The sequence below is a fragment of the Equus quagga genome, chromosome 13, assembly GCF_021613505.1.
Source record: "Equus quagga isolate Etosha38 chromosome 13, UCLA_HA_Equagga_1.0, whole genome shotgun sequence".
NCBI lineage: Eukaryota > Metazoa > Chordata > Mammalia > Perissodactyla > Equidae > Equus > Equus quagga.
This window is the reverse complement of record NC_060279.1, coordinates 66,089,001-66,116,944: the sequence shown is the minus strand read 5'-3', so window position 1 is coordinate 66,116,944 and position 27,944 is coordinate 66,089,001. Positions and strand designations below refer to the sequence as shown.

Genomic DNA, 27,944 nt, shown 5'->3' with positions numbered 1-27,944 from the left:
TTTTTAAAACATACAAAATCTTCTAAATTTTCTTTTCTCTCTTCCTTCTCCTTGGCAAGTTTAAATCCTGCAGATTCCTCTTCTAGAACTCTAAAAGAAATTCCATTCTATCTCCAGGGTACCTAGTTACATATTTGACCTACAGAAAAAATTTCTCTCCAACTATGGATTTCAAGGCTAGTAGAAAACTCCATCCAGTTAGTCTCCCACAACTCCTCCTTTTAACCATCTTCACTGTCCCCTCCCCACCCTGCATTTCTTGTGTTTTTAAACTTCATGTCATCACCTTCAAGGCTCCACTCTCCCCCTTGCCTGCATCTGCTTTCATTTCCTCCCACTCCCCCCAATTCCTGCCAAAAAGCCCCGCTAGCTGCCTGTTGCATAACTGCTCCCCCATTACCGTCTCCCTGGATTGTTAGCCCCGCTCCCGCAAGCAGGAATGCCCCTTTTTGTCCAACCCCTGCTCCGTTCTGCGAGACGCCCAGCGATTCCCCGGGACTAAGCTCCTCCGGGGACTCTCTCCAGGCTGCCGCCTCGGGGCGGGCAGCCGGGTCTTAACTTGGGTGGGAAGCCGGCGGGCAGAGTCGGCCCGCCCCGCCGGCGCGGCCCCCAGCACCCCGCGGCGCCCGGCCAATCACCGCCGCCATCCTCCCGCTGGGGTGATGTCTTCAGGTGTCCGGGGAGAAAGCCCTGCGTACTTCCAGCCCCGCTCTCGGGCCAGCAGCGACCGGCCCAGAGCGCGGATGAGGGCGGCAGAGGCGGGCCCCCGGGTCCCGAAGGAGCCGAGTGGGCGGCGGCGGCCGGGTGGACGCCGGACCCAAGGCGTGGGCCTGAGAGGCGGGTGGCGCGCGGCCAGGGATGGGCAGCGGTAGGGACAGAGGCGGCCGAGGCCTCAGCAGCGGCCTGGCGCGGAGGCCTGGGCGGGGGCCGCGGCGCGCCAGGGGACTGCGGGAGGGCCGAGCCGCGAAGCGGACTGACTGACGCGGGGCGGGGGGTCGCCGGCTGCCTCGGCCACTGCGCGGGGCAGGGATGGCCGCTCCCGCCCTCGCTCCCTCCCCAGCCCGCCCGCCCGTTCGCCTGCTCGCCTCACCTTCAGGACCCGGATTCCGCCCGGCCGGCGGCTCGCGAGCGCTTCGGGCGGCTCCGGGGGCTCGAGCGGGCCCGCAGGCGCCGGCTCCACCTCCCCCATCCGCGGCGGCTGCACAGGGACGCCCGGCCGGCGCGACGGCGCGCGGAGCCTCGGCGGCGCGCGCGAACAGCCCTGGGCCCCGCCCCCCGCGGCCCACCGCCCCGCCCCCGGCCCCGCCCCTCCCGTAACCCCGCTGGACCTGCGTAGCTGCGGGCTCGGCGTGGGCTCGGCGTGGCCCCGGCGCCCGCCGGGGAGCCGCATCGTGGCGGGCTGGCTGCCGCGGGCCCCACGGGCGGAGCCGGCGCTACCACAGGGCTGGGCCTCCGCTGCCGGCCGCCCTCGGTTTGGGGGACTGAGGCGCAGGGAGGCTTATTTACTGCTATCCTCGCCTCCTAAGTACGGGCTGGACAAGGGGCAGGGTGGGTCTGCACCTGTCGATAGCGATAGGACGCTGCCCTCCGCAGAGGGTAACTCTTGTAACTTACCTCTCCATTTCCTCTCTTTCTGCTTCAAAACTGGCTTGTCACTCTCACTGGCAAAGCCATTGAACGAATTGTTGAGAATATTCACCTTAGCCAGGCCCCTTCTCTTATTAGAGATGCTCAGACCTTCTTCAGCAAATTCGACCCAACCCCATGTGCAAAATGTCAACTCACCTCCCAGTCACATTTTAATTCCCTTTTCTCATGTAGTAAAATTATCAGAATTCAGTTCTCTGTCTCAAGCAGTAATATGGTCTGTGAGCCGTTTTATTATTGCAAGACTAATTCAGAAAAATCTTTAAAAGTTAATTTAGGGGCTGGCCCGGTGGCACAGTGGTTAAGTTCGCAAGTTTCGCTTCTCAGCGGCCAGGGTTTGGTTGGGATCCCGAGTGCGGACATAGCACCGCTTGGCAAGGCATGCTGTAGCAGGCATCCCACATGTTAAGTAGAGGAAGATGGGCATGGATGTTAGCTCAGGGCCAGTCTTCCTCAGCAAAGAGAGGAGGATTGGCAGTAGTTAGCTCAGGGCTAATCTTCCTCAAAAAATAAATAAATAAATAAATAAAGTTAGTTTATTTTCTTTTAGTTCCTGCATTGATGATAGTTTTGTGGCCTGCCAGTGGGCCAAATTTGGAGTCAGAAAGCTTGATTCCAAATCCCAGCTCTACCTCTTATTAGGTCTACACCCTTGTGCAAGTCACTTGATCTAAGCCTTTGGTTCTTAAGCTGTGAAATAGAAATTAATATCTGCCTGATAATTAGGAAGATTTTGTGAATGCATACAAAATACTTAACACACGGTAGGGATTCATAGCAGCCATCATAATCTGAGTTTCCAAATTTAAGATTCACTCAATACCTCAGAAAGTACTCTCCTTGTTAATTCTGCTCTGAAGTTTCCCAGGAAACTTTCTAAACTTCCAGATTTTTAGGTCTTCCACCATTACACAGATGTTGATGAACCTTCAAGCAACTTTTAAGGTATTAAGCAGCAAAAACCCCATAATTTCTTGAGCTTTGAATAATTGGTAAAGATGGTATCACCTATTATGCATTGCTTCAGCTTGCCTAGTCCAAGTAAACTATGTTTAGAATATTTTAGTTGTATGCTTAGTACAAGTGTTTGAGATCTAACAGTGCAGTCTGTGCCCCTCTCTCCTCTAAGATATGTATGCATTCGGAGATATTTTGAATTCCAAGACAAAATTTGACTCTTGCAAAGATTCTAACTCTGTACAAATTATTTCTTCTGTAAAAGTTTGGTCACTATTTTCTCCCTTTATATGAGTTACTTTGTATATACCAAAATTCCAATCTCCAGTAATCTTTCTTTGTTCTCATTTTAATGAATTAAAAATGGTTTGTGAGCCTGGTGTAAGGTGAAAAAAGCTCTTAGGTTGTCTAGCTCCTGGGTTTTCCTTCTACCTTGAAATTACTTTCAAGAAAGCTACTCAAAGTAGTTGGATTCCCATTTCATTGCTTACTGGGTAACTTCTACCAGCAAGAACACTTGGTGTGGAAGGGATAGGCACCAATATGGAGACAGAAGTGGACTTGACCAAGGGCAGACAGGCAGTGGAAAGAATAAAAATGTGGTTCAGAATTAGTGTTCCTAAAAGCCTGTTTCTTGAGGTGTCACACATTATCTTTTCCAGATCTCATGAGCAGAAGCTCTTTATTGATTAAAAGGGAGAGACTTTGGCCCAGGACTAGCATTTGAGTTCATGCTAGGGAAGAGCAGTAGTAGATAACTGGTTTGTTTTTTAACTAATGGGATAGTGGGTTAAAGCATCAATTCTGAATACAAGCATATGCTAAAAGTTATGTATTTACTACTTCAACAACAGTAGTACCTCTTTCAAAAAGAAAAAAAAAAGCTACCAACCCAGATGTTGCAGGAGATAATTTATGATGCAGTTCTCTTTAAAGGTCTCCATGGTTTAAGATCCAATTCAGTAAGTAGTGACAACCAGTTGATTCTCAGTTCTCCTTTCAAATCATGTACTGTCGTTAACATTTTATACTGTTTCAAAGGTCACACATTCATGTTCTCCCCCAGTTCAAGGCAGTGTGCATTATGTATGCCAAGGGTTATGTAACTACAATTTCTGGAAATGTTAAACAGCTGAGACTAACCCTAAAAATAAATTCCTCTGGGATTTTTGTGCAAAAATCCATCTGCCCTCACTGCAGGTTCATCATTACAAAAATCACTGTTTGAATCAAGCCAAGAAACAGAGAAGTCATTAGACTCCCCTCCTCTCTGTATCCATCCTATAAGCAGCTGTGCATACCTCTCTCTCCACCTGGCAGGGAGAATGACACACATACACACACTTTATCCCAGGAGCTTTTCCTAATCCTCACTACAAAATGGAAAGAAGGGCTGGAGAAGAAAAGTTCACATCTATCAGATTTGGTAAAGGAGCCATAAGAGCTTACTATATTCACTTATTTATATCTACTTCCCACTGCTTCGATGATCACAATGTCATCATTAGGCCTAAATTCCTTGTTATTCTACCACAGGTTGAGCAGAGTTAGATATTCCTTATCTTAGTTCCAAATAAACAGGCAGAATTTACCTGGCTTCAAGATTTGAAGGAATTTTTTCCTTGGACATTTTGAAAATGGAGACAACTGAACTAGGGGAGGAAACGGCCTGGAAAAGACTTAAAATGATAAAAATTAATTTGGTCCTGGACTGAAGTTCAAATCTGAACACTACTTATTGTACTGTTATGTAAATGTCTGGAGTCTATTACTTGCTAAACTTTTCTATTGTAGCTTTTGTATTTTCATCTAATTACATGTAGATGAAGCTGTCAACTAAATTTAATATTAGACACAAAGATGAATTTTACCTAAGCCACATATAAGGAAAGATTATAGAAGTGTCACTTATCAAACAGTGCCAAAGGGCACTTCTGTATAAACTTGATAATAGCCAAGGCCTGCATCCTTCTCCTTCTCAATCAGGGAACTGGCACAGTCTCCCCTTTCTCAATCCAGGGATTGTCAGGAATCATCTGAGTAATAGAAAACCTACAGCTTCCAACTTCCAACTACTCTCACTTCTATGGAAGAATTCACATAGAATTGATCATGAAATATAATTCATTTTGACTGGTCAAGCCTTCCTCTTCTCTGTCACAGATATACTGTAACAATCCACAAAAAGAAGCTTATAACCAAACCCATGACCACCCCTAATACACATTTCACCTTGCTATTTCTTTGCCTTGTGTGAAAATTCACCTAAGTGGAGAAGATAAGCACAGAAATAATCATATAGTTAAAATTTCCAATTGTACTTTTCACTGTAACTACAAGTTTTTTTAAGTTGTTCAAATTCCTTTCTTGGTGAGATTTCTGTGTAAAAATACCATTAACAGGTCAGTGAGTTTAGTTCAAAGCTCTGGAATAAGAATTCATCCAAGGCTTCTCTAATCCACTTGTAAGAAGCGAGGAAGCAAAATTTAAATCATTGAGTATTGACTTTTTATTATTAGTCACTGTTCATAATTTGTTTCAACCAAAAGACAATACACACAGCAGAATTCTAATGCATCCCATGTAAATGTTTACATCCATTTTATTCCTCACTCGCCTCTAAGACTTATCATTTAATTTTAAATTTTTTTACATCTCAAAAATATGTCTGCAATAATTAGAACTTCATCAGCCGTCCCACTTGGAAACAGCCTTTTAATATTTTTACAGTAAAGAAGATGTGATGGGGCTTAATGAAAAGGCAACTTACAACATTATGAAAGAAAAGGGACTTTACAGGGACACAGTGGGAGTTCACAGAGGAAAGAGTTCAGCTCTTTCCCATGGGGCCCCCAAATAGAAAACAAAAACAAAACAGACAAAGCGCAACAGCAGGTTCCAAAAACAAAAACAAAAACAACTCCAATGCTCCATCTTGAAGCCAGAATCAGCCTCGTGGAAGTCTGTGAAGCAACCATGCAAGCTGCCTCAGCATTTTCTTTAACTGTTTAACTGTTCCAGGTCCTGGAACCTGGAGATGGGACTCATTCACTGCTATTGCTTGAAAAAGATTATTCACTTCCAGTTCTACAGGCAGCCCCACCCTCCTGAGCCAAAGCTAAACAAAGTGTTTTTAACTTCAGGACTTTCTGAGCAATTTTCCCTTCAGTGATCCTCCCCACTCCCAACTCATGAGTACACAGCCATGTACTACCTCTCCCCCAACCACAAAGTTCACGAATATCCACTTTTTGCTCTCTAGCTCTCTCTCAGTTTAGAACAATATGGATAAAATACATTCAGTAGAAAAAACTATACACATTCAAGCTCCTTCTTTCTCCTAGTTCTCATGACCCAAATATTTTCCAATGCGGAAGATTATGAAGTTGAACCTCAAAAACATTATCCTCTAACTTCCAACTTCTTCTAGAAAAACATAAAAATGGAAAGCATGTTATATAGCAGATGTAAATATTCAAATTGTTAGTGCTGGACAGTTTTAAAAGTCTATTTTCTTATATAAATGGGACAAACAAGAGGTACGAAGCACATCTTTAACCTGGCAAGAGGAAAGAATCTCCTCACAAATGTTACATTGAGGAATGTTTCTTTAAATGAGAAAGACCTGAAAATGAACAGATGATCACTATACACAGCATAAAACATTCCATGACTGTCCAAATCACCTCAAGGTTAACAGCACCGGAGCATTGTGGGAGAAGCTTCTCGGGTAGAGCACCCTTCCTACAGTTTTTTGAGATTACTAAGATGAATTCTCCCTTAGGATTCCTGGGAGGAGGGGAGGGTAGAGGATAAACGACTCTGCAAGAGGGAAAAAATGAGGTAAAAGTGCATGTGAAATTGTCCAAGTAAGTGTGTGTAGGCTCACTGCTTATCACCCTGGAGTTATTAAAACAGCCATGGAAATCACTCTTTCCTCACAATGGCTCTGAAGTTTGTAAATCTATCCAAACCTGCTTCCCCTTGAATGGTTATACTAGGGAAAGAAATCACTGAAATGTGCAAGCATTCATACAAATTAAAGAGATTTCTCCTTTAGCAGCAAGGCCAAGTGAGAGGAGAACTAATTCTGATCCTAGAAACTAAGGCACGCTGAAGCTTTCAAAGATCCAATCATTTGAAACAGTCTTCACAACCATCAGTATCCTAGGCAGTTATGTGGCCGCTAGTCCTTCAGTATGGTGCTCAGGTTCACTGTTAGAAATCACTTCATCTTCTACACAGCACCCTTTGTGTTAAGGCCATGATTTTTATCCCTTCTAGACAAAGCTATAGATGATCCTATAACTGTACCTCAAAACTATGATCACCCAAGGAGATGCTTTGTGACTAGAGTAGATCCTTTCCAGCTCCATTAGCTAGCACTGTCTTACAGCATGATCTTCAGCAGATTTCTGAGATTCAACTCAGTTCAACTAAAGAAACTTGAGCTGGTTAACTATAAACGTGAGAGAGAAAATAAAGCCTCTACCACAAAGAGGAATGTTAGACAAATTCTATTCAAGAAATCCACCGATATTATGTTAATCCTATCACATTTCACAGCATTAAGTATCCATCCAATGAAATCAGTCTGTAAAGAAACCTTTAAAGGCTATTTATCATTGCACAGGCAGAGCAGTTGTCCGAAATATACACTAGTCCACATTTACTTTACTAAAAACCACGCACAAGATAATATCCTGTTCTTGACTCAGTTAACCATTTACCCAGTGGAGTGCGTTTTAGCAAATCTTGCTCCTGTATATTATTAAGACCAGCAGGTTTTCCCTTTGGAGCCTTTAGTTCAACTCCAGTCTGTCAAATGTTAGGAATAGTCTAGCATCTGATACAGAGCTAGATTTGACAAGACACTGAAGATTTTAAGTAAAGGCTTGGTGAAATGGAAGAAAAAAATGGATATTTGTACCCAGGTTTAAGACCGAAGCCAAAGTATTCATTATACTGTACTCAATACAGTAATGACTACAAACATTTTAAGAGCAAAGTGGGCCTGACTTTTCCTTTCTTCCTTAGTATATCCGACATGGCACCTGTGCACCTGAACGTACACAGTACATTCAACATGTGCCACAGGAGATTCACCTTACCTCATTCCAGCAACTCAGTGTTAAGGTTTGATAACACAAGGGTCCTTCCTAACAAGCACTCGGCACTCTCACTAGTTTAAAAGAAGCTCCAGACCTCAAGTCTTTGATGCAGATACTCATGAGATTGGCCTCTCTCAAGAGACTAATCTCCCAGACTCAGGTAAGGATATTCCTACCCTATGGTGTCCATAGGACTTCCTCTGACATAGGGGGCAAGGAAGCTACAAGGCTTCAATCCAACAGCATAAAGTACAATATAGGAAAGATTTCTTTAACCGTGTGGTCTTTATTTCAGTGCCAGTGTTACAGATACAACACAAATGTTCCAGTTAGAAGAAGGAATTCAAACGGAATGCCAAGGTCCAAGCCAGGCTCAGGAAATAAAAAGGGAGGTTTGGAGTAAGGAAGAAGATGACTCCAATATGCTCTAGGATGAGTCTGATACTCACTCTTCCTATGGGCAAAGGTGCTTTTGTTAAGGAGTCTGATCTTTAAAAGTAGTGAACTCCTCTTTCCACCCATTTACCATAGTTCAACAGGCAAGTTACGGGCTTAGAAGAAACTTTAAAATTTATGGTGAGAATAAGGGCATTAATAACTATTATTATATATACATCTTTTAGAAGTTGTCCACTTTGCACTTTAGGGGGAATCAATTTTGAAAATCATGGAGAATGTTCATGACTACAGCTATAGAATGGAGAGAAAGGGGAGCTGGAAGAGCCTTGGAAGTTTCTATTACAAATAGAGCACCATATCCTTCATGCCACATCTCAACAAAAGCTCTTTTTAACTGCATCTGTCCAGTGTTTACAAATAACCTCTCAAGGTCTGACCAGTTCTTGGTATCAAACATACATACATATGTGTGTCTGTGTGTATACAGCAATGCTCAGAAAAGGCTACCAGGAGCCTAATGCCTCTTTCAAACATTGGGGGAACCAGTAGAAAAAGGCAGGGCTCCCTAATGTTCATTGTTACATTTCCATTCTGAATGCCAGATGTAAAAAGCGCCTGAAGATGGTAACCCAGCTAGTGAGGAATAAATACCCCACCTTGCCCAGTCCACAGAGAAACACAGTAGAAAGAAGGGGCAACTCTTTGCTGCAGAGACAGAGTGAGTGTTTTCTTGTCATGGATTCCAGTCCTCTCCTCCAGACCAGCTGCTTATTTCCTCAGGGGCCCAGGGAATGTTGATTCTGGCTGTAAATGTGGGAGGGGTGGAGAAGTGCGGAAAAAGGAGAAGAGGAGGAAGAGTGCAAAGTAGCCTCCAGAAGCAGCCGGCCTCAACAGTGGAGGAGAGGAAATTAGTCTTTAACAATGCTTCAAGGTCAGCAATAACTTCAGGAAAATCCTCCTCAACAGTTTTCTTCAGCTCCTTATGCCCATGGTACAGTTGGGGGGGACTTGCCAGCAATCACAACCTCCTTCCCAGAGTTCCTTTGATTGAGTGGGATAAGCATGAGAATGGTGCCAGACCCTCATTGCCAGGACTGAGGGGGAAAGTTGTTCACCTCTGCTAGATCTTGCATTGCTGAGCCCTTGTGATTATATGTGAGCTTGATCCGCATTCGCAGCTGTTGCTGTGAGAAGAAAAGAGAATCACAAATTATACATTGAAATAAAATCTCTAGAATCTCTCCAGTCCACAAATAAACTTTTAATCTTAGAAAAAACAATCATTTTAAAATAAAGCTGTCTCTTAAAAATAACACACAGGCAAACAACAAAAACCACCTAGTACTCTAGCTATTAGCCAAGGAGCCAACATCATGCAGTCAAGCAGAGGAAATCCATCTCCAGAACCCATCGCTGGCTTCAATCCTAGAACTGCATTAATAAGACAGAACCACTTGGGAGCATTTTCATAGGAATATTAACTGAGTGCTTTTCAAAAAGATTCAACTCGTGTATCCAAGTTTCTAGAAAAACGAGGTAAATACTCATCTTATGTTCTATATTCAAATATACTGTTACTTTGTCTGTAAAATCTACAGTACAGTCAAGCACTGCATAACAACACTTCAGTCAACGACAGACTGCACATACAACAGTGGTCCCCTAAGATTGGTACCATACAGCCTAAGTGTGTGGTAGACTATACCATCTATGCTTGTGTATGACGTTCACACAACAATGAAACTGACTAAAAACACATTTCTTGGAATGTATCCCCATCGCTAAGTGACGCATGACTGTAAATGTAAACATAAACTCATTTCATTCCCAAGGCATAAAAGAAAAAAATGAGTTAATTTACAAGTAATAGCAGTAGTTTTAAGAAAAGTCAATTATAAGTACTTTTTACTTTATATGGCAGATTTCAAATATTAATGCACTAAGAAAATTTTTACTCTCTCTAGGTATCAGATCGTCAAAGGAATTTGTGCTTGTGCTACAGGCAAATACTTAAAATACGCTGGATAGCAGAGTGTTACAAGAGGAGAAAATCATACTGGTATTTATGAGACACTACTAGAGATCTTTCAAGGTGAAGCAATTCTCTGAACCATTTTCAAAAACTGAAAACTAGTCAACTGATTACTATTAAGTGAAGTCAATTTACTTCTTTGAGAACATGTAATAAAAAAATATGGCTTAATTTCAGTTTCTAAAGCTATTTTTCATTTGGTTACTTCATGAAAAATTCTCCACTTTTGCTATGCATACTTAATAATTACAGTAGTAAAGGTAGACATTTAGTTCAACAAACGTGCTTATCTCAGACTGCAACTTGTGTAAAGATTAAAATATCTAAGCTTTTTCTGTCCTCTTGCAAAAAACAAGATCTTTAAACCTCTAAATAGAGAATTTTTTTAAAGCTGCATTTTAATAAGATGTCACAAAACTATTTAATGTGTCTGGGCTCCATTTATTATCTACAAAAGAATAAGCAGGTTAGACCAGACGTTTTCATAGATTTCTTCTAGGACTTATAAGTCAAAAAATTCAGAGAAACAAAGCACAATTTTATTTCAGGAAATTTGCTTACACCTTGTTCAGATACTATCTTCAAATGTGCTACTCACCTTCTGTGGGTTCAGAACTTTAATGACTTGTGTGATGGTCCCCGTATTAAATGCTGGGACAATGCTGCTGCTAGGAGACAGAAGCTGCAGCTGGAATGTCTACGGGAAACAAAGGGCACTCTTCAGAAAAAGTAATACACATAATACTATGTCAGAGATGTCGACAAAAAAAAAGTCAGATACACAGATGATGGTTCAGGTAACAGATTTACTTACTACTATTACTATTACCTACTACCACTATGTACTATTTATGTTCTATTTGTTTTCCAGATATCAGCAATTCATAGTATGTGGGCTGACTATCACTTCACGGTGTTTAGAAAAACCCACTGGTAGGCGTTGATCATGAAAACTACCAATGAGCCATTCTTTCCTTTCTGGCTGAAGGATCTTCAGCCTACTACTTTTCAAAAGGTGACCAATTTTTGTTCTGGCAACCTCACTTAATAGTAACTGATCAACTATGCAGGTAAAAGAAGGGATGCCCGGGCCAGCCCCATGGCCAAGTGTTTAAGTTTGCATGCTCTGCTTCCGCGGCTCAGGGTTTCACCAGCTTGGATCCTAGCTGCAGACATGGTACCACTCATCAAGCCACACTGAGGCGGCATCCCACATAGCACAACTAGAATATACAGACACATATTGGGGGGCTTTGGGGAGAAGAAGAAGAAAAAGAAAGAAGTTTCACCAAGGGGATAATCCCTGAGTTCGATTAAGAAAAAAAAAAAAAAAAAAAAAGGATGCCTGTGGCTAAAAAAAGCTAAAAAGAAATAAAAAATTAAAAACCAGCATACCAGTCACTAACTACAGGCTTTCATGCTTTCATCTATTTCGGTGGTTGAGATCTGGAGACTTGAACTTTTGTTTTCTAAAGGCTGCATAATCTGGAATGTGTCAAGGTCTACTCCTACATGACAGAGGTGAAGGAAAGGCTGGAAAGAGCCAACCTGTTAATATGTATGTGGAACACATCAGGATCTATTCAGTAGGGACACAAGACCCCAACGGAAAAACTACATGCAGAACTAGCCTGTAGCAAAAGATGTGGAAAAGCCAAATGCCATAATTTGTTGAGTGTTGGTGGGTTTTGTTTGTTTGTTTACAGGGAAGAGAGATAAAAGTGCTATGAGCAAGACAGGTAAACCACATTGTCAGCACAATATGGTATGTATGTAGCAATTCTACATACTACAATTTAAAAATCTTTCCTGAGGGGCCGGCCCCATGGCTGACTGGTTAAGTTTGCGTGCTCCACTTCGGCAGCCCAGGGTTTCACCGGTTCTGATCCTGGGCACGGACATGGCACCGCTCATCAAGCCAGGCAAAGGCGGCATCCCACATGCCACAAGTGGAAGGACCCAAACTAAAAATATACAACTATGTACCAGGGGGTTTTGGGGAGAAAAAGGAAAAATAAAATCCTTAAAAAAAAAATCTTTCCTGAAAGTTTATTCTTCTAAAATATTAAAGAGAAGGAGGGAGAGATAAGGAAAGATGAGGGGGAGAGAGGAGGGGAGGGAAGGAGGAAAAGGTGAGAAGAGAAGAGAGGAGGGCAGGGAGGAGAGAGAAAGAAAGGGAGTGGAGGTGGCAGGAAGAGGGAAGTCTATCTAGTCTTCTCTAGAGCTAAAAATTACAAGAGTAGAGATTTAATCTCAACACACAGACTTACTATTTTGGGTCTTAGTCATAATTCTATTGTCAAGATAAATTATGTAAGCTAAAATATTATTCATTTATTTACATTTACTTCATTAAATGTAAGATGCCATTAATTGTAATTCACATCATTATTTTATGTGCCACTGAGAAAGAAAAAGAGGCTGCCAATTAAACTACGACAAGGTATCAATTTTAAAATGCACCTCAATTTCAGAGATAATAAAAAGTAAAAATAGTAATAGTAGAATCTATGAAATATGACACTTTGAAGTTCGAGCTACATCATAATAAGCAAATAGGCATTGTACAGCACCAAGAATAAGGCCAGACTTTAAGAAGCAGAGATGATATGTCGCAAAAACAGCAGCCTAAAGTAACAAGTATAAAACCATAAGTTGCAGTAGTTAATATTTACTGAGCACCGAACACAGGAAAAGTGCTTGAAACAGTACCTGCACATAAAACTGTTTATTCCTTAAAGGAACCCTATGAAGTAGATATCATCACCACCCCGCTTTGCAAATAAAGAAACTGGGACACAGAAGTAACTTGTTTAATGTTGTACAACTAATATTGAAACCACTTCATTCTACTGCTTCTAAAACGCCTGTATTATTCTGGCTCCTAAAAGATGCAAGTAAAGAAGGTTGGAAAAGTCAGCAGTAACCACAAATAAAAGGTTTTCAATTTCTAAAAATGTGTCGTCTCAATGTCATACTTCACATGTCACTGCAAAGATTAGATTAGCTTAGTCTACATTAGGGGTTGGCAAACTATGGCCCACAGGCCAAGACTGACCTGACATCTGTTTTTATAAATAACGTTTTCTTGAAACAGAGCCATAATCCTTCATTTACATACTGTCTATGGCTGTTTTTGCACTCTAACAGCAGAAATGAGTAGATGCAACAGAGACCATGGAGCCTGAAATACTTACTATCTTGTCTTTCACAGAAAAATTTTGCCCACTCTTCATTCTAAATTTTTCTTTATTCAAAACTTTTCATTATTTAAAGATGGACATAAACACTCCCTAAACTAAGATTTGGTATTAACAAAACTTCAATTTATGAAAACAAGTAGTCACTGTATCAATAGTAAACTAGATGTTAATGAAGGAATGTTTCTCTCATTTATATATCAAGAGATAAAAACTTTTTATTCTGATCCAGTGACTAGACCAGAATACCAAATTGATAAAGTCCTTCATCTTAATTAACTTTAATTCCATGTTAGAATTTGATTTTTTGTCTTTACCACTGTATTACTGAACCCCAACCTATCCTCAATGTCCTTAGCATTAACAAACCATCTTGTAGAATTCTGCTCTCTCACTACTATTAGAATGTCCTTTCTTTATCCTATAATACTAACTGTAAGAATATTTATGATCAAGTAAAAAGTATTCACTAAAAATCACATGCTTCAATGAACCATAATAGCTACACTGTTGTTAGTTTGGGTTAAATCTATAAATTTAATTTTATATATATCCCTTACTGAATGCATGAAAACAAATCAGCCAATTTTTAATCAAGGGAAAAAGGCAAAGAAGATATTATAGTACCTTTGGTACTGCAGCCTGGAAAACAAAGTCCGTCATGTCAAGCTCTGTGCTGTTGGAGGCCTGTATCGTTATCACTGTGACACTAGGGTTGGTATTTGACCGTTCAAAGGTGAACTCTATCTTCAAGCCATTCTTACTGTATGCTGTGATGGAGGGGATGCCTGGGAAAGCACAGGAAAATCAGTCTAATTGTAGACAGTCTAATGCTTGCAGAATTATTATTTGCTTTTTTCAATAACTACCTTGTTGCTCTAATGATGACAACACTAGTAATCATACCTGTAGCAATGTCATTGAAGAGCGGCTGTGATGAAAGCCCATCCAACAAGAAAGGGGGCTGTGATATCTGTGGGACTGAGGCAGGGGCAGGAGCAGCAGCTGGAGCACCTAAACGAAACATTCCAACATTAAGTCAGTCTTAGCCAGCATGACAAAGCTCACCGAGAAAAAACAGGAGAAAATTATTATGATCTCAGCTTAAGGGAAGGATTCCAAAAATAGGACGCATAAAGCATAAACCATAAAGAGAAAGAAAGAAAAATTCACACACTTTAAAATGAATAACTTCTGTTCAGTAAAAAATACTATAAAAAAAAATAGACCACAGGCAGGAGAAAATGTTTGCTACAAAATAACAAATGGATGGGTATCTAGAACTATAAATATCTTCTAGAAATCAATAAGAAAAAAACCCAATTTAAAAGCGGTAAGAGATATAAACAAGAAGTTCACAGAAGAGGGAACATGAATGAAAAGGGCATCTTATGAAAAGAGATACTCAATCTTACCAGCAATGAGGAAAACAGCACTTAAAACCACAATGAGATACTACTTCACATCCATCAGAATGGTGAAAATTTCAATGTCTGATAATACCAGATACCAGTAAGAATATGGAGCAATGGAGACTCCCAAACCTCTGTCACAGGACCATAAACTGGTACCACACCAAACTGGAGAACAAGGTGGCAATAGTAGAGCCGAACACGAATATACCCCTAAACTAAAGTTCCTCAACTTCAAAACTAATAAAATTTTAGGCTAGATGATTCTTTGTTGTGGGGGGCTGTCTTGTGCACTGTAGGATGTTTAGCAGCACCCCTGGCTTCCAGCCATTAAATAATAATAGCATCCTCCCAGTTGCGACAACCGAAAATATCTCCAGATACTGCCAGCACCTGGTGGGCAAAATCTCCCCCAGCTGAGAACCAATGCCTTTCTTAAGAATGCTTTTAATTCTTGCATATATGTACACAGGGAGACACGAACAAAAAGTGTGCATTGCAAGGTAGTTTCTAACAGTGAACTACTAGAAACAATCAAAATGTCTATCATCAAAATAATGGATAAGTAAACTATGGTACACTGACAAAATAAAATACTATACATATACAACAGAAACACACTTAACATAGATTATTCTCACAAATACATTGTTTAGCAAAAAAGCAAGGTACAAAAGGACACGCAGTTGGATATCATTTCTAAAAAGGTAAAAATTGGCAAAACAATACTATACACTATATCAAGAAATGCACAGGAATGCAAACAAACCAAAGCTAAATACTGCTCTGGGATAGACAGTAGTTACCTCTGGGATCAAGAGGGAAGGAGACGAGGGAAAAGTACACATGGGATGTCAACTCTTAGAATAATATTTTATTTTACAAGCTAAGTAGATCAAGCCATTTATTGAATTTTATAGATGTTAAATATTGCATAACAAAATTTTAACACACACACTCTAGAGAGGGATGGTATGGAGTGGAGGGAAGAAATCACCAGATTACCATTTTTATTTTATCCTTCCAAATAAGAACAAGTTGAAGATCATACAATAGAGGGCAAGTGATAGAACATGACCAGGAACTGAGAGAAATCAGGATTCTAAGAAGAGGCATAAGAAAATTCAGCAAAATAAAGAGAATGCATTTTATACTTAAACAGATTTCAAACTACCTATGGAAATTAACTGAAAGTACATCATTTTAAAAAACAATAACAAAATAAAGGTTGAAATATCTTTTAAAAGAAAATATACAAACTAGAAAAAAACATACTAAAAATTAGCAAGGAAGGTAGAAATACAGATGGCTAAGCAAAACACAAGAAGCTAAAACAAATGTGAACACCACAGAATGTGCACACAGATTACCAATGAAGTACACAAAGAAATATTCATATAGGTCTCCTAGTTTTTATAAACCTAATCTAGTAATTTTCTCATAATTCTTATTTACAAAACAATTTTAGAAATGTGTTCCTACGGAAAATCAGAGACTATCCAAGATATATAGGTAAGATATGGGTCCCTAACTCCCTCAAATTTTAGCTTTTTTCTCCTGTAAAGGTACAATAGGTGGTTTTGGGAAACAACAGAAACTCACTGCTCCAATTCCTCTAAAAGCACATGCTAATTTCCTAATTCCCACTGATTTAAATTACTAAGCATTAGGATATAACTGTAATACTGGCTTAAAGAATCTAGAACTCAAAAATTTTTAACTTAAAAATGTAACAAAAATGGAAAAATGCATTTAAAACACATTATGAATAAGGAAAAGAAAATTTTTAACATTTTATCATTTTGCTTTTTGATATAACACTGGGAAAACAAGAAAGTAAGAACAAAAAACATTAAGACCTCATGATAAATGAGTTAGGGATACAAAAGGAATGTGCAAAAAGGAAATTCAAGTATAATGCAAATAGGTGGATAAATATGAAACATTTCCTGTGATTGAAAAAATAAAAATTAACAAAATAACAAGGACAATCTTTCATCTGTTAGCGCTTTTTTAAAATGATAATACAAAATACTCATGACCATATAGTGAAACTGGTGGCCATATACATTGAGGATAAGGTAAATAACATTTACCAAGTGTCTACTATGTGCCATGCATGCACTGAATAAGCCCCTTTCCTCACAAATATCCTCTGAGGTAAGTATTTATCATCCTTATCGTAAACAGATTCAGAAAGACTAAGTAACTTAGCCTAAGAAAGTAAACCAAAATAAGGACAAATTGATATAACGATATTTGTTGAAGCATTAGTTATTATAAGAAAAATCTGGACGCAAACAAAAATGCTCAATAGTAAGGAAGTGAGTAAATAATGGTGTAAACTTATTGATGAAATGTTAGACAACCATTTAAAGTATAATTGTGAAGACTATGTACTAACATGGAAATGTGAGTATGTTAAGTAAAGCATATCATCTATACACTAAGTTTTAACTATGGGGTTTGTATTGTTTCTGCTTTTCCGTATATCCAGTATAGCTTTTGGCATCTGAAGATTTGAATAGACTATCTGTGAATGACTCAAAAGTACATAGGAAGTAACATTTTGAAATTTTGTTAAGACACAGATATAAACCATAAGCTCTGGAAGGCTGCTGTGTAAGGAAAAAATCATTTAGCCTGTGATAGCCAGTTTATATGACCACCCAAAATCCTCATCCTACGGCTGTTTTCTACTTGAGGTCATGTATGCTGTGACACTCCATTATACTTTCAAAGAAATCACTTAAGATAGAAATAATATCCTACAGCGATACTCTTGGACTCAGGGGTTTATAATGCTGAACATATCAATTACAAATGTCTACTCCATAAACAAAGATAAGAAAAAATATTCCCAAATGAAAAGTTATGTTTGAATATTATAATTATGGATGATTTTCTCTTTCCATTGCTTTAATAATAGGGAGGGAGGAAAGGAGAAGAGAAGGGAGGGAGGGAGGGAAATAGTAGGTTAATATCTCTCCATTCTCCACAAATGGTCATAGCTCTTGAAAACCAACCATGAGTAGAAAGAAACCTAGAAAAAGTAGTATCTTGGGACACTACTAAAAGCAGAGGTGACTTGGGATATACTTCTTTTCTAGCCTGAAAGAGAAAGTCCTTTCTATTTTAAAATACTATGAGTAATTTATTCTCCCAAAATTAAAAATTGGACTTTAAGGAACCCCTAGGAATTATCTCAAGAGCACTGTTACTATAGCAGCTTATATCCCAGATGTTGTGAAGATTCTAGTCTTGCTTCTCACTTAGTGTCTCCCATCTTCAATTGAATCATGTGTCTATGTTCAGTGTAGTTTTTCCCCAAGGCCTTTATCCCTATCCAAGCATTAAATAACTCCAGTCTGGCCTCACCTGTAAGGTTGATGTCCCCCAGCAAATCAAGAAGTTCTCCACCAGCAGAAGCTGGTTTGCTTGTAGGTGCAGTTGGAATAACAGGTGTTATATCATTTCCTCCCAACAAATCCAATAAATCATTGGCCTAAACAAAAAAATTAATATTTCAGTTGATTAGTCATTGGTCTAATCTACATCTAATGGAATGTTCTTTCAACACTTATAAATAAGGAAGAGAACCATCAATCAATCCAGGAACACTGAAGGGAATCAGCTAAGAGATAGGTTATAAGGAACTGTAGGATCATCAGGACCCCAGATAAGCAAGTGAAAAGCTACCTGGCTTGTGGGCTGTGGCCCAGAGGGTGGTGGTTTGGTCTCTAGTGGAGCTGGTTCTGTCTCCCCATTTGTCTGCACAATCTCAGTAGGGCCATTCGTGGTCACTTTTTCCATGACAGGCATTCTCTCAAGCAGGGCAGACCTAGAAGAATCTGAAGTGGTTAAATTCTAGGCAGTTAACCTAGATTCCCTACCCAAAATAATCACTGCAACTATATTGGAGCCAAACATGGAGAGCTATCTCCCCTCCCCATCCCCCAACACACACACTAAAATAGAAGGTGGATTACAAGAATACATGACCTAAATTCTTGGCTGGATTAAGGGCGGGCAAGAAACTCTGAATGGACAAACTGTCCATCTAAACCCTAAGAGATTGGGATTTCTCAGTGGTAGAGAAATTGGAATGAAAGAAAGGTAAATCAGCACATATTAACGGTCTCCAATCAAGAGGATACTGCATAACAGAAGAAGGGGGAAAAAAGGATGACATGCAACAAAATGTTAATAGTAATGATACTTGAATGAGATTCCCTTGAAAAAATTCAACTCCCACTTTTTAACCAAATAAAATGGAAAATGAAGCAAACTTTCCTTACCAAAAGAAAAGGGAGAAGGGGAATGAAAGAACACAGTTAACTTATTTCTTTAGAGGCTAGGCAGAATAAAAGATGGACAAAACAGAAGCAGCCAAGCAGTTAGAACTAAATAGGGTTGTGAAGTCCAGTTGATAAAGCATGAAGAATGAATCTCCTTTATGGATCATCATGACAATTTGCTCAGGACGCTAAGAGGCACATGCATTGCTTCATTTCTTTTGCTTACCTCATATGGTCATATTTCTTAAAAAGTGCGTTATATTCTACTGCCCTCTGCTGGAGTTCCACATCAATGCTGCTTCCATAGATGGAAACCACTTTCTTAATTCGGCTTTGGGATAAAATGACAAACAAATTCAAGTACCCAAAAGAAAGTTCATAAAAAAGCAGAAAGAATAATGTATAAACCAGAGTTTCCTGGTTAAAACTTTGAAGTAATTATCTTTTCTTAATTTACATAATTTTTCAAACACCTTCCTTTATCTTCATTCATCCAATTTACACCTCAACACATTCATATACCATTATATTCTAATTGGAATGCTACATTTTTGTCTGTCAAACATCCCATACTCTAAAATTTGCTAGACAAAGGTACCAATTATTAATTTGCTATAAAAGAAATTGATACTGTTCATTCTCTTTAATAACTTTAAAATAAGCTTTTATCAACAAAATGGTCACAGCATCAGGGTTCTATCAACAAAGGGTCATAATCTGACACCAAATTCTTCTAGTTCGCAATCTGAAGAGTGAGTCAAAAATACCATTTTTCACAAGGCCTTACATTAAAAAGCAGAGCAGAAAGTCTGGGAAAACTAAGTTCGTCTTAAATATAGTTGGCTGGGAAATTGATTCAAGAACTGACTTTTATTCGAAATAGTAAAGAGCAGAATTTATAGATTTAAACACCAAAACTCTCAGGATTTTCTTTCTATTTAGACATTTCAAAATATTATAATAAACCAGAACCCTTAATTGGGGAAATAACCTCTCAACTTTAAAAAGAAAAAGGAGAAGTAGAAGATAAAAACAACAACAAACACACACATAGCAACAGAGATTGGATTAGTGGTTACCAGAGGCAGGGGGGGCGGGAGGAGGACGAAAGGGGTGATTACGTACACATGTGTGATGATGGACTATAATTAGTGTGGGTGGTGAACATGATGTAATCTAAACAGAACTCAAAATACATTACAATGTACACCTGAATTTTATATAATGTTATGAACAATGTTACTACATTAAAAAAATAAATTTAATTAAAAAATAATCATAAGTAAATAAAATTTAACTGTTTATTAGTGATATTAAAAAAAGAAGAAAAAAGGCATTAGAAATCTGATTTTCAAAACATATTTTTTCAAAATAATCAATGGTGGGCTGGGAGATGAAAGGGAGCAAAGTATAGATGAAATAAGAATTAACCATGAATTAATAATTGCCATTGTGGAATAAGAGGTATACGCAATTCATTTTACTGTTCTCTCTACTTTCGTCTTTGAAATTTTCCATAATAAAAAGTTTTTTAAAATTACAAAATAACGTGTTCACCCTACTTCTTCTCCATACTCACTTTACAGTACAGGTGAATCGAGTAGAAAGCTTCATAATGGCAGTGAGGGCATAACCTCGTGTCACAGAGGTGGACATATTAGAGATTAGGACACTTTCTAAAATATCCAACACTTCATCTTCTGTTACCTGGGGAGGAAAACAAAGACAATATGGAATGTATTGTAACAATAAATATATAAATCTGATATCAAGTCACAGGATGCCACCAGAAAGAAAATCTACCAACTCTATTAAAGCTTTTAACACAATCTGTGTTTTGCCAGGGTAACTGTCCAAGCTGCTCCACCAACCAGAAGCAGGTAAGAGGGTAGGTAAAAAAGAGTAAAAAACACCCCTTGGGGGCTGAGAGGCATATTATCGCTTCAAGAGGCAGAAGTAAGGAAGAAAGAAAAAGACACATAGAGTTCAAACACTGTTGCCACAATTTCTCCTAAAGCCAGTCCTTTAATGAGCAAATGGAATCAGGGATACATGTCTCCATTCTTCCTGTTTAAATCAGCCAGTGATAAGAGAAACAATATAATTCAGTCTGATGGGGTGGGGAGTGGATCCTAAGCTTCTACCTCAAAAACTGGCAGATTTCTCAATACTTCTTTAAAAGGTTTTGAAGGAATCAACCTTAACTTTTCATTAAACACTACCCTCTTATAACCAAAAACATGATATTTTCCTGTCCTTAGCCAAGAGTGACAAGGGGTACCTGAATAGGCTCTTCCTCTTCACATTGGCCAGATACTAGAAGATCTCCATATTCACCTATACACCATGCAGCTACTTGTACCAAAGGTTGCTGTCAAAAGAAAGTCACCGTTTGTCAAGGACTTCAATCTTTGCAAGGATTAACGCAAATCATAGGTCATCTAATCATAAACGTCAAAACTGAGGCACATCTACAGTGTTAGTAATAAGGACATACCAGGATAATAAAGTATAATTTCCCCTCTAAAGTAGAAAAAAAGACAAATGAAATACTTACTTGAGAATAATCACCAAGAATTGCTTTGTACAAGCGCTGGACAGTATAGGCATGCATCTCCACACTATTGGTTATTAACTGGATCAAGTTGGGGACTGCATCATCACGAACATAGCTTCCTGCCTAAAAGGAAATGCAGACAGTTACCCCCAGAAACACAGAGTAATGATAACAAATGTTAACTACTATTGTTGTTGTTAAAAGGGGACTACAGTCACACATCCCATAACGACATTTCAGTCAATGACAGACTGCATTTACAATAATGGTCCCACGGGATTGGTCAGATAGCCTAGGTATGGCTACACCATCTAGGTTTGTGTAAGTACACTCTATGATGTTCACATAACAACAAAATAGCCTAACGACACTGTTCTCAGAACATATCCCCATTGTTAAGTGATGCATCACTATACTACAAAACACCCCCAAAGATAAAGTTGATTCCAATTCTCAGGTTCATAAGCAGCTCAACTTCAAAGTCTTACTTATTTAAAGGAAAATTCTAAGTTTTTTAATTTTATAAAAAAAATAAAATATTCTCTTTATCCAAAATAAAAGTAAAATATAAAGGTTTAAAATTTCAAGAAAGACTTTTTCTACTCAAAACAGATAAGGCCTAAGATTTCAAAAATTTAAGACGTACATTCACTGGAAATTTAATTACAACAAACTCTCCCTTCCCACAACTCTCCAACAGCAATGTCAAATTCATATGGGCTAGCAATAGTAATCATGTTACTTTGGGGGATGGTGAGGGGAGTGTACACAAGCAGTTCAAAAGGACATCTTAAAAAAGGTAAGAATTAAATAGCAGCTTTTTGAAAACTTGAGTTTATTTAAAACATCACACTGCCCTTTAAAGACTAGAGTTTACAAATATTACAGGACCAACCATTAGTCCTGGGAATGGGAAATATTTTGTTATTTAATTATCCACATTTCTTTTTAACCTGGTCTCTTCAATGTCTTCTTGACTAGTGAAATCTAGTTCAACCATGGAACAAAGTAAAGCTATTTAACCTACGAGGAAACTAGATGTGGCCTTGTCAGAGCATTATGACAACCAGGCTGCACAGGATATACAAACAGTGGAACCTATGCCTAATATCAACCCACCCTGGTAAATATCCCATTACTGGACAGAAGAACAGATCTGATTTACAAGACTGAAAGCAGGCCTAACCATGTGCACTTTGGAAAGGAAAAAGAAAAAAAGAAAAAGAAAAATTCCCAGGTGATTGGGATACCTACTTCTGTTAAAAAACATAAAGACAGAGGGAGAAGTTTGGGAAAATGGTGGAAAAGGAAAGGAGAGAAGCTAAAAAGCAGGTAATTTGTGATGTGACATAGATATTTACATTTCTTCAATAATGGGAGAAAGCAGAGTGTTTTCACTAAGAGAAAGCAACAACACAATCTAATTGATATTTACAGACTACTTCATCCAACAACAGCAAAATGCACATTCCTCTCAAGCTCACATGGAACATTCACCAAGACAGACCACATTCTGGGCCATAAATACCTTAAATTTTAGAATAGAAATCATATGGAATTAAACCAGAAATCAGTAACACAAACATAGCCGACAAATCTCAAAATAATTAGAGATTAAAGAACACAATACTAAATAACACACGGATCAAAACATCAGGAAGAGAAAACTATAGACCAATATCTCTCATGAATATAGACACAAAAATCCTTTAAAAATACTAGCAAATCAAATACAACAATGTATAAAAAGAACTCTATACCACAACCATGTGGGATTTATTCCAGGTATGGAAGGCTGGTTCAACAATCAAAAATCAATTAATGTAATCCAGCATATCAACAGGCTAAAGAAGAAAAATCATATGTGCATAAGAGAATATAAGTCAACTGGAAGGATGAAAAGCAGGAGCACTAAAAAAATGGTTTTGAATTTTGATAAACATTTTTCTTGAGGAGTGCTAATTTTTCTCTTTTGAGATTAACAAAAACTTAAGAAGTGTGTCTTGATTCACATCTTTTGTTAGAATATAATTTCTCCATTGTTAAGAACATTTAAACTTTCACAAAATTAATTCATTGTAGGTAAACTACAAAACTAATACATCACAGAAAGAATTCTACAGCCACATATATATCACAATTTTAATGGTATCATTCCTTCCTACAGATGTTTCATATTTACTTAACCAATGCCCATTTGGAGACTTCTAGTTGTTTCCAGTTTTCCTCTATTATAAACGAGACTGGGATGAACATTTTTGTAGACACATTTTGTACATTTGTCCTTTTATTCTTCCAAGATAAAGTCCCAAACTTGAATTAATGAATTAAAAAACATAAACTAAGATATTTGCTACATGCTACTAAACTGTGCTCTGGAAAGATGGCACTATTTATACCCACATAAAGTGAAGAGGACTACCTATCTATTTTCTAACTAATACTAGGAATTAGACTAGAAAGTAATGTGAAAAATTATACCCCTTTTATTTTATTTAATATTTCTTTATTAGTGAGGGTATTTTATCAATGTTAACCAGTCATTTCTTTCTTCTTTTGTGAACTGACTGCTCGAATGCTAATTTTTCCATTAGAGTGCTTGATTTTTCCTATTAACTGTAAATTATTTATAGAATAAAAATATTAAAATGCTGTCATATGTTACAATGTTTTTCCCCTACTTGTCATTTGCCTTTTAACTTTGTAGATTTTTTTCCTTTTGCTATGTAAGTTTTAAATTTTATTGTGGTCAAATTTCTGAATGTTTTTCTTTATGGTATGTACTTCTGGTAACATAATTAGACATATATAGTTACATTTTCTTTATATGCCACTATACCTTCATTTTTACTCTTAAATCTCTAGTCCCTATTAATTGAATGATAAACAGACAAGCTCCAAAATTCTGGAAGACTACCAAAGAAAGAACATCTTATAAAACTGTAATTTTAAATCCAGTCATTCAAAATCTTCCAATGGCTTCCTATCATATTCAAAATAAAATCCAAACTCCTGTGAGGCCCTATATAATCTAGCCCCTGCATCAATCCTACTGTTCTCTGTCTCTCACTCTACTGGCTTTGCTTGCCTTCCTGTTGCTCTCCAAGCAGACCAAGCTTGTTGCTACCTAAGGTCTTTGCAACACCTGCTGATCCCTCAGATTAGTATACCCTTCCCCCAAATCTTTGTGTGGCTCCTCATTTCACTAAGTTCTCTACTCAGATTTTACCTCCTGAGTGACCTGCTCCAACTACTCTACCTAAAATACTTGGCCCATTGCCCCATATCCCATCCTCTTCTGGCATCATTATAGTCCCTCATGCTGCTTTAGAGTTTCTCATAGCATTTTGCCTTGCCTGACAGTACAGTACATATTTCCCCATGAATTTCCTTTCTTCCCCACTACAACATAAGCTTCATGAGAACAAGGGCTCTGTCTGCCTTAATCAGCACATCCAGCCTTAGTGTATATTGACTAAAAAGAGCTACTTACCGTAGTCAGAACACGCATAATTGTGTCTATATGCCACCGTTTGGAAGGTGCATACCTGAGAAAATAATGGCACCAGGTGAAAAAACTGGAATCTGTAAACTATACTGTGCTCAGTGACTTTCAAAAATCCTGCCTACAGTCTTTTTTAGGTTCATTGGTTAAATGATTATATTTGGAGACATTTCACCTTCAAATCTAGCAGCAATCCCCATTTAAAAGGGTGATGAAATGGCATATTGTCAAACTCAGATGTTTCACAGAATAATGCAATAGGAGCTGCCAAACTGAGAAATGGTACTCTGTCTCCAGTTTCTCAGAAAATAAATCATAAAGTCAGGGCCAGAGAGGATAAAGAAGAAACTTCGAAGAAAAGGACTCTTCCTGGACACAGGCAACACCAGGACAAGGAACTCATTCCCTTAAATTCACAGTGGAAAGTGGAGACATAACCATACCACCAAAATCTTGAGGTACTTCTTCCTAAAGTTTTACACAGAACCACAACTCAGATGCTGTAAATTTTCGATTCTCTTCATAAAAAAAGGCATCATAGATAAGAGGTTAAAGAACAGACATAGGAGGAGACTTTATAAAAGTAGGATTTTTTTTTTTTGGTCTTAGCATATTTAAATGTTAGCTATAGTAGCCTTCTCAAAGCTAATTTCTAATTGGGAGTATGAAATAAATGTTACATGTTTTAAACATGTTTATAACATTTTCCCCATATTTTAAAGATGTTTTTAAAAATTTCAAGAATCTTTTACCAGTAAAGGTAAATATTAAATCTTACTTTTCTGCAGCAAGAAAGATTCCAGATGCACAGTCTGCTTTAAATTCTGGTTCACATGAATCCAGAAAATAAAGTAATTCCTTCATCATGCCTCGGATATTATTCCCATTTACCAGGGCAAAACTCAATTCCATCGCACGCCTTGCAGAGGGAAAACAAAACAAAACAAAAAACAGTTATGACATTTACAGTAGGAATGAAACAAAGACCTAGGTGTGTTCTCTCTGAACACCAAGCACTGGCAGATGTGTTAATGTCTTCACACAATCTTATGATCCCAATCTTCACAGGTGACACAACCAAAGTTATCAAAGTTAGGTTTAATATTTTGAATCTTCATTCAACATTTTTCTTCAAATATTCCTAAGAGATACACTACTAATGACCAAAAAGGTAGTTAGGGTTCAATAGTCTATTCTACAAAACTGAAATTTAGAACACCTAAAAAGGGTCACAAAGAGAGGAAACAAAATTATTACTCAATGATCTCTCTCTCCATTATTCCTTAAAAATGTGATAAAGTCACTTTTATTACAGCCACTTTCATCCAAAGATGATGTATCATAGTTTACATCAAAAGCTATTTGGAAAATTAGAATAAAAACAAACTGTGAGGGCACTATGCTAAGTGAAATAAGTCAAACAGAGAAAGACAAATACTGTATCATATCACTCATATATGGAAGTTAAAAAAGCTAACACATAGAAACAGAAACTGGAATGGTGGTTACAGGGTCTGGGGCCGGGGAGAAGGGGAGATGTGGGTCAGAGTGTACAAACTTCCAGCTAGAAGATGAATAATTTCTGGGGATCTAATGTATAGAACAGTGATTAAAGTTAATAATACTATATTATAAATTTGAAAGTTGCTAAGAGAGTAGATCTTAAATGCTCTCACTACAAAAAAGAAATGGTAATTATGTGATCAATGCAGGTGTTAACTAATGGATGATGATAATCATTTTGCAATATACAACTGTATTAAAGCAACACACTGTACACCTTAAACATACACAATGTTATACGTCAATTATATCTCAATAAAGCTGGGGGGAAAAACTGAAAGAGAGAATGAGGGCTATGAAAAGGAAAAAGGACATATGCTATGAGAGCAAATAAAAGTTTCTCTAACTGCCAATCAAATTTGGCAACCAACGCAAAAATGGCAATGTTTAACACACAAAAGTTATAAGGTTGCTATATGCATCTTTTTATATTTGGTCCATAATTTCAAACATGGCATATAAACTGACTTTCACAAATACCAATTTAATAAGTAGAAAATACTTTCATCTTAGCTAATTTACAAGCAACAAAAATTCAATCCTTATGGAAACACAACAGGAGCTAATTCTTACGCACTACTTAAGTACTTTACTTAATTATTACTTAATATGCAGTTAATCCTGCATAGCCCTATGAAATGGGTGCTCTCGTATCTGCATTTTACATATGGGACAACTGAGGAACTAAAAAGTTAAATAACCAGACCAAGTCTATTAAGGGCAGAGCCAGGATGTGAAATGAGTCAGTCTGGCTCCAGAGTCTGAGCTATTACTGCTATACAGCCTGTCAAAGAGACACAGGTTCTATTTTGAAATGCAAAATCGAGCAACAAGCTACAGAGAAACAACACAATAGGAGCCATAACGCCTGATTTCCATTTCCAGGTCTGCCCCTGTACAAGGGGTAAGGTTTAGAGTAAGTCATTTGATTCCTTTGGGACTCCATTTTAAGTAATCTGTTAGCTGAAGATAGAAGTGATTGCCTAGTCTCTCTAACTGGCTTGTTCTGAGAACCAACCGAAAGGGTGCTCATAAACCTTTTGCAAAGCACTATGTAGAAGTTATTGTTACTAAGTCTAGGTCTTATCTTTAGATTGTCCAAGTACTTAGCACCTGTTCTCTACAAATAAAAGGAACTCAATATCAACAAATGTTTATTAAATGAATGGTTTCAGAGATCACTTCAAATCTAATTTGTGCTGGATTTGAACATACAGCCAAAAGGTCATTAAGGCCAGCTATAGCTAGGTTTCACAAACACCT

The 27,944-nt window shown here is 38.2% G+C and overlaps 2 protein-coding genes across 4 annotated transcripts in view; both read right to left on the bottom strand.

The window, feature by feature from the left end:
* Window positions 1-1,213, bottom strand: part of PHLPP2 (PH domain and leucine rich repeat protein phosphatase 2) — a 73,038-nt gene extending 71,825 nt beyond the window's left edge. Inside the window, exon 1 of the mRNA XM_046681773.1 lies at window positions 1,091-1,213. Within this exon, the coding sequence (XP_046537729.1) occupies window positions 1,091-1,189 (99 nt within the window). The 5' untranslated portion in view covers window positions 1,190-1,213. The remainder of the gene's footprint in view (window positions 1-1,090) is intronic.
* Window positions 1,214-5,089: 3,876 nt separating this feature from the next.
* AP1G1 (adaptor related protein complex 1 subunit gamma 1) overlaps window positions 5,090-27,944 on the bottom strand; it is a 71,658-nt gene continuing 48,803 nt past the window's right edge. For all 3 annotated transcript variants that reach the window (XM_046681774.1, XM_046681776.1, XM_046681775.1), the window contains 12 exons: window positions 25,897-26,037; window positions 25,107-25,161; window positions 21,614-21,736; window positions 21,338-21,427; window positions 20,636-20,763; window positions 19,283-19,387; window positions 18,458-18,599; window positions 18,137-18,263; window positions 14,253-14,360; window positions 13,974-14,134; window positions 10,745-10,843; window positions 5,090-9,298 (listed from right to left, as the gene is read on the bottom strand). In XM_046681774.1, the coding sequence (XP_046537730.1) occupies window positions 9,197-9,298; window positions 10,745-10,843; window positions 13,974-14,134; window positions 14,253-14,360; window positions 18,137-18,263; window positions 18,458-18,599; window positions 19,283-19,387; window positions 20,636-20,763; window positions 21,338-21,427; window positions 21,614-21,736; window positions 25,107-25,161; window positions 25,897-26,037 (1,381 nt within the window). In that variant the 3' untranslated portion in view covers window positions 5,090-9,196. The remainder of the gene's footprint in view (window positions 9,299-10,744; window positions 10,844-13,973; window positions 14,135-14,252; window positions 14,361-18,136; window positions 18,264-18,457; window positions 18,600-19,282; window positions 19,388-20,635; window positions 20,764-21,337; window positions 21,428-21,613; window positions 21,737-25,106; window positions 25,162-25,896; window positions 26,038-27,944) is intronic.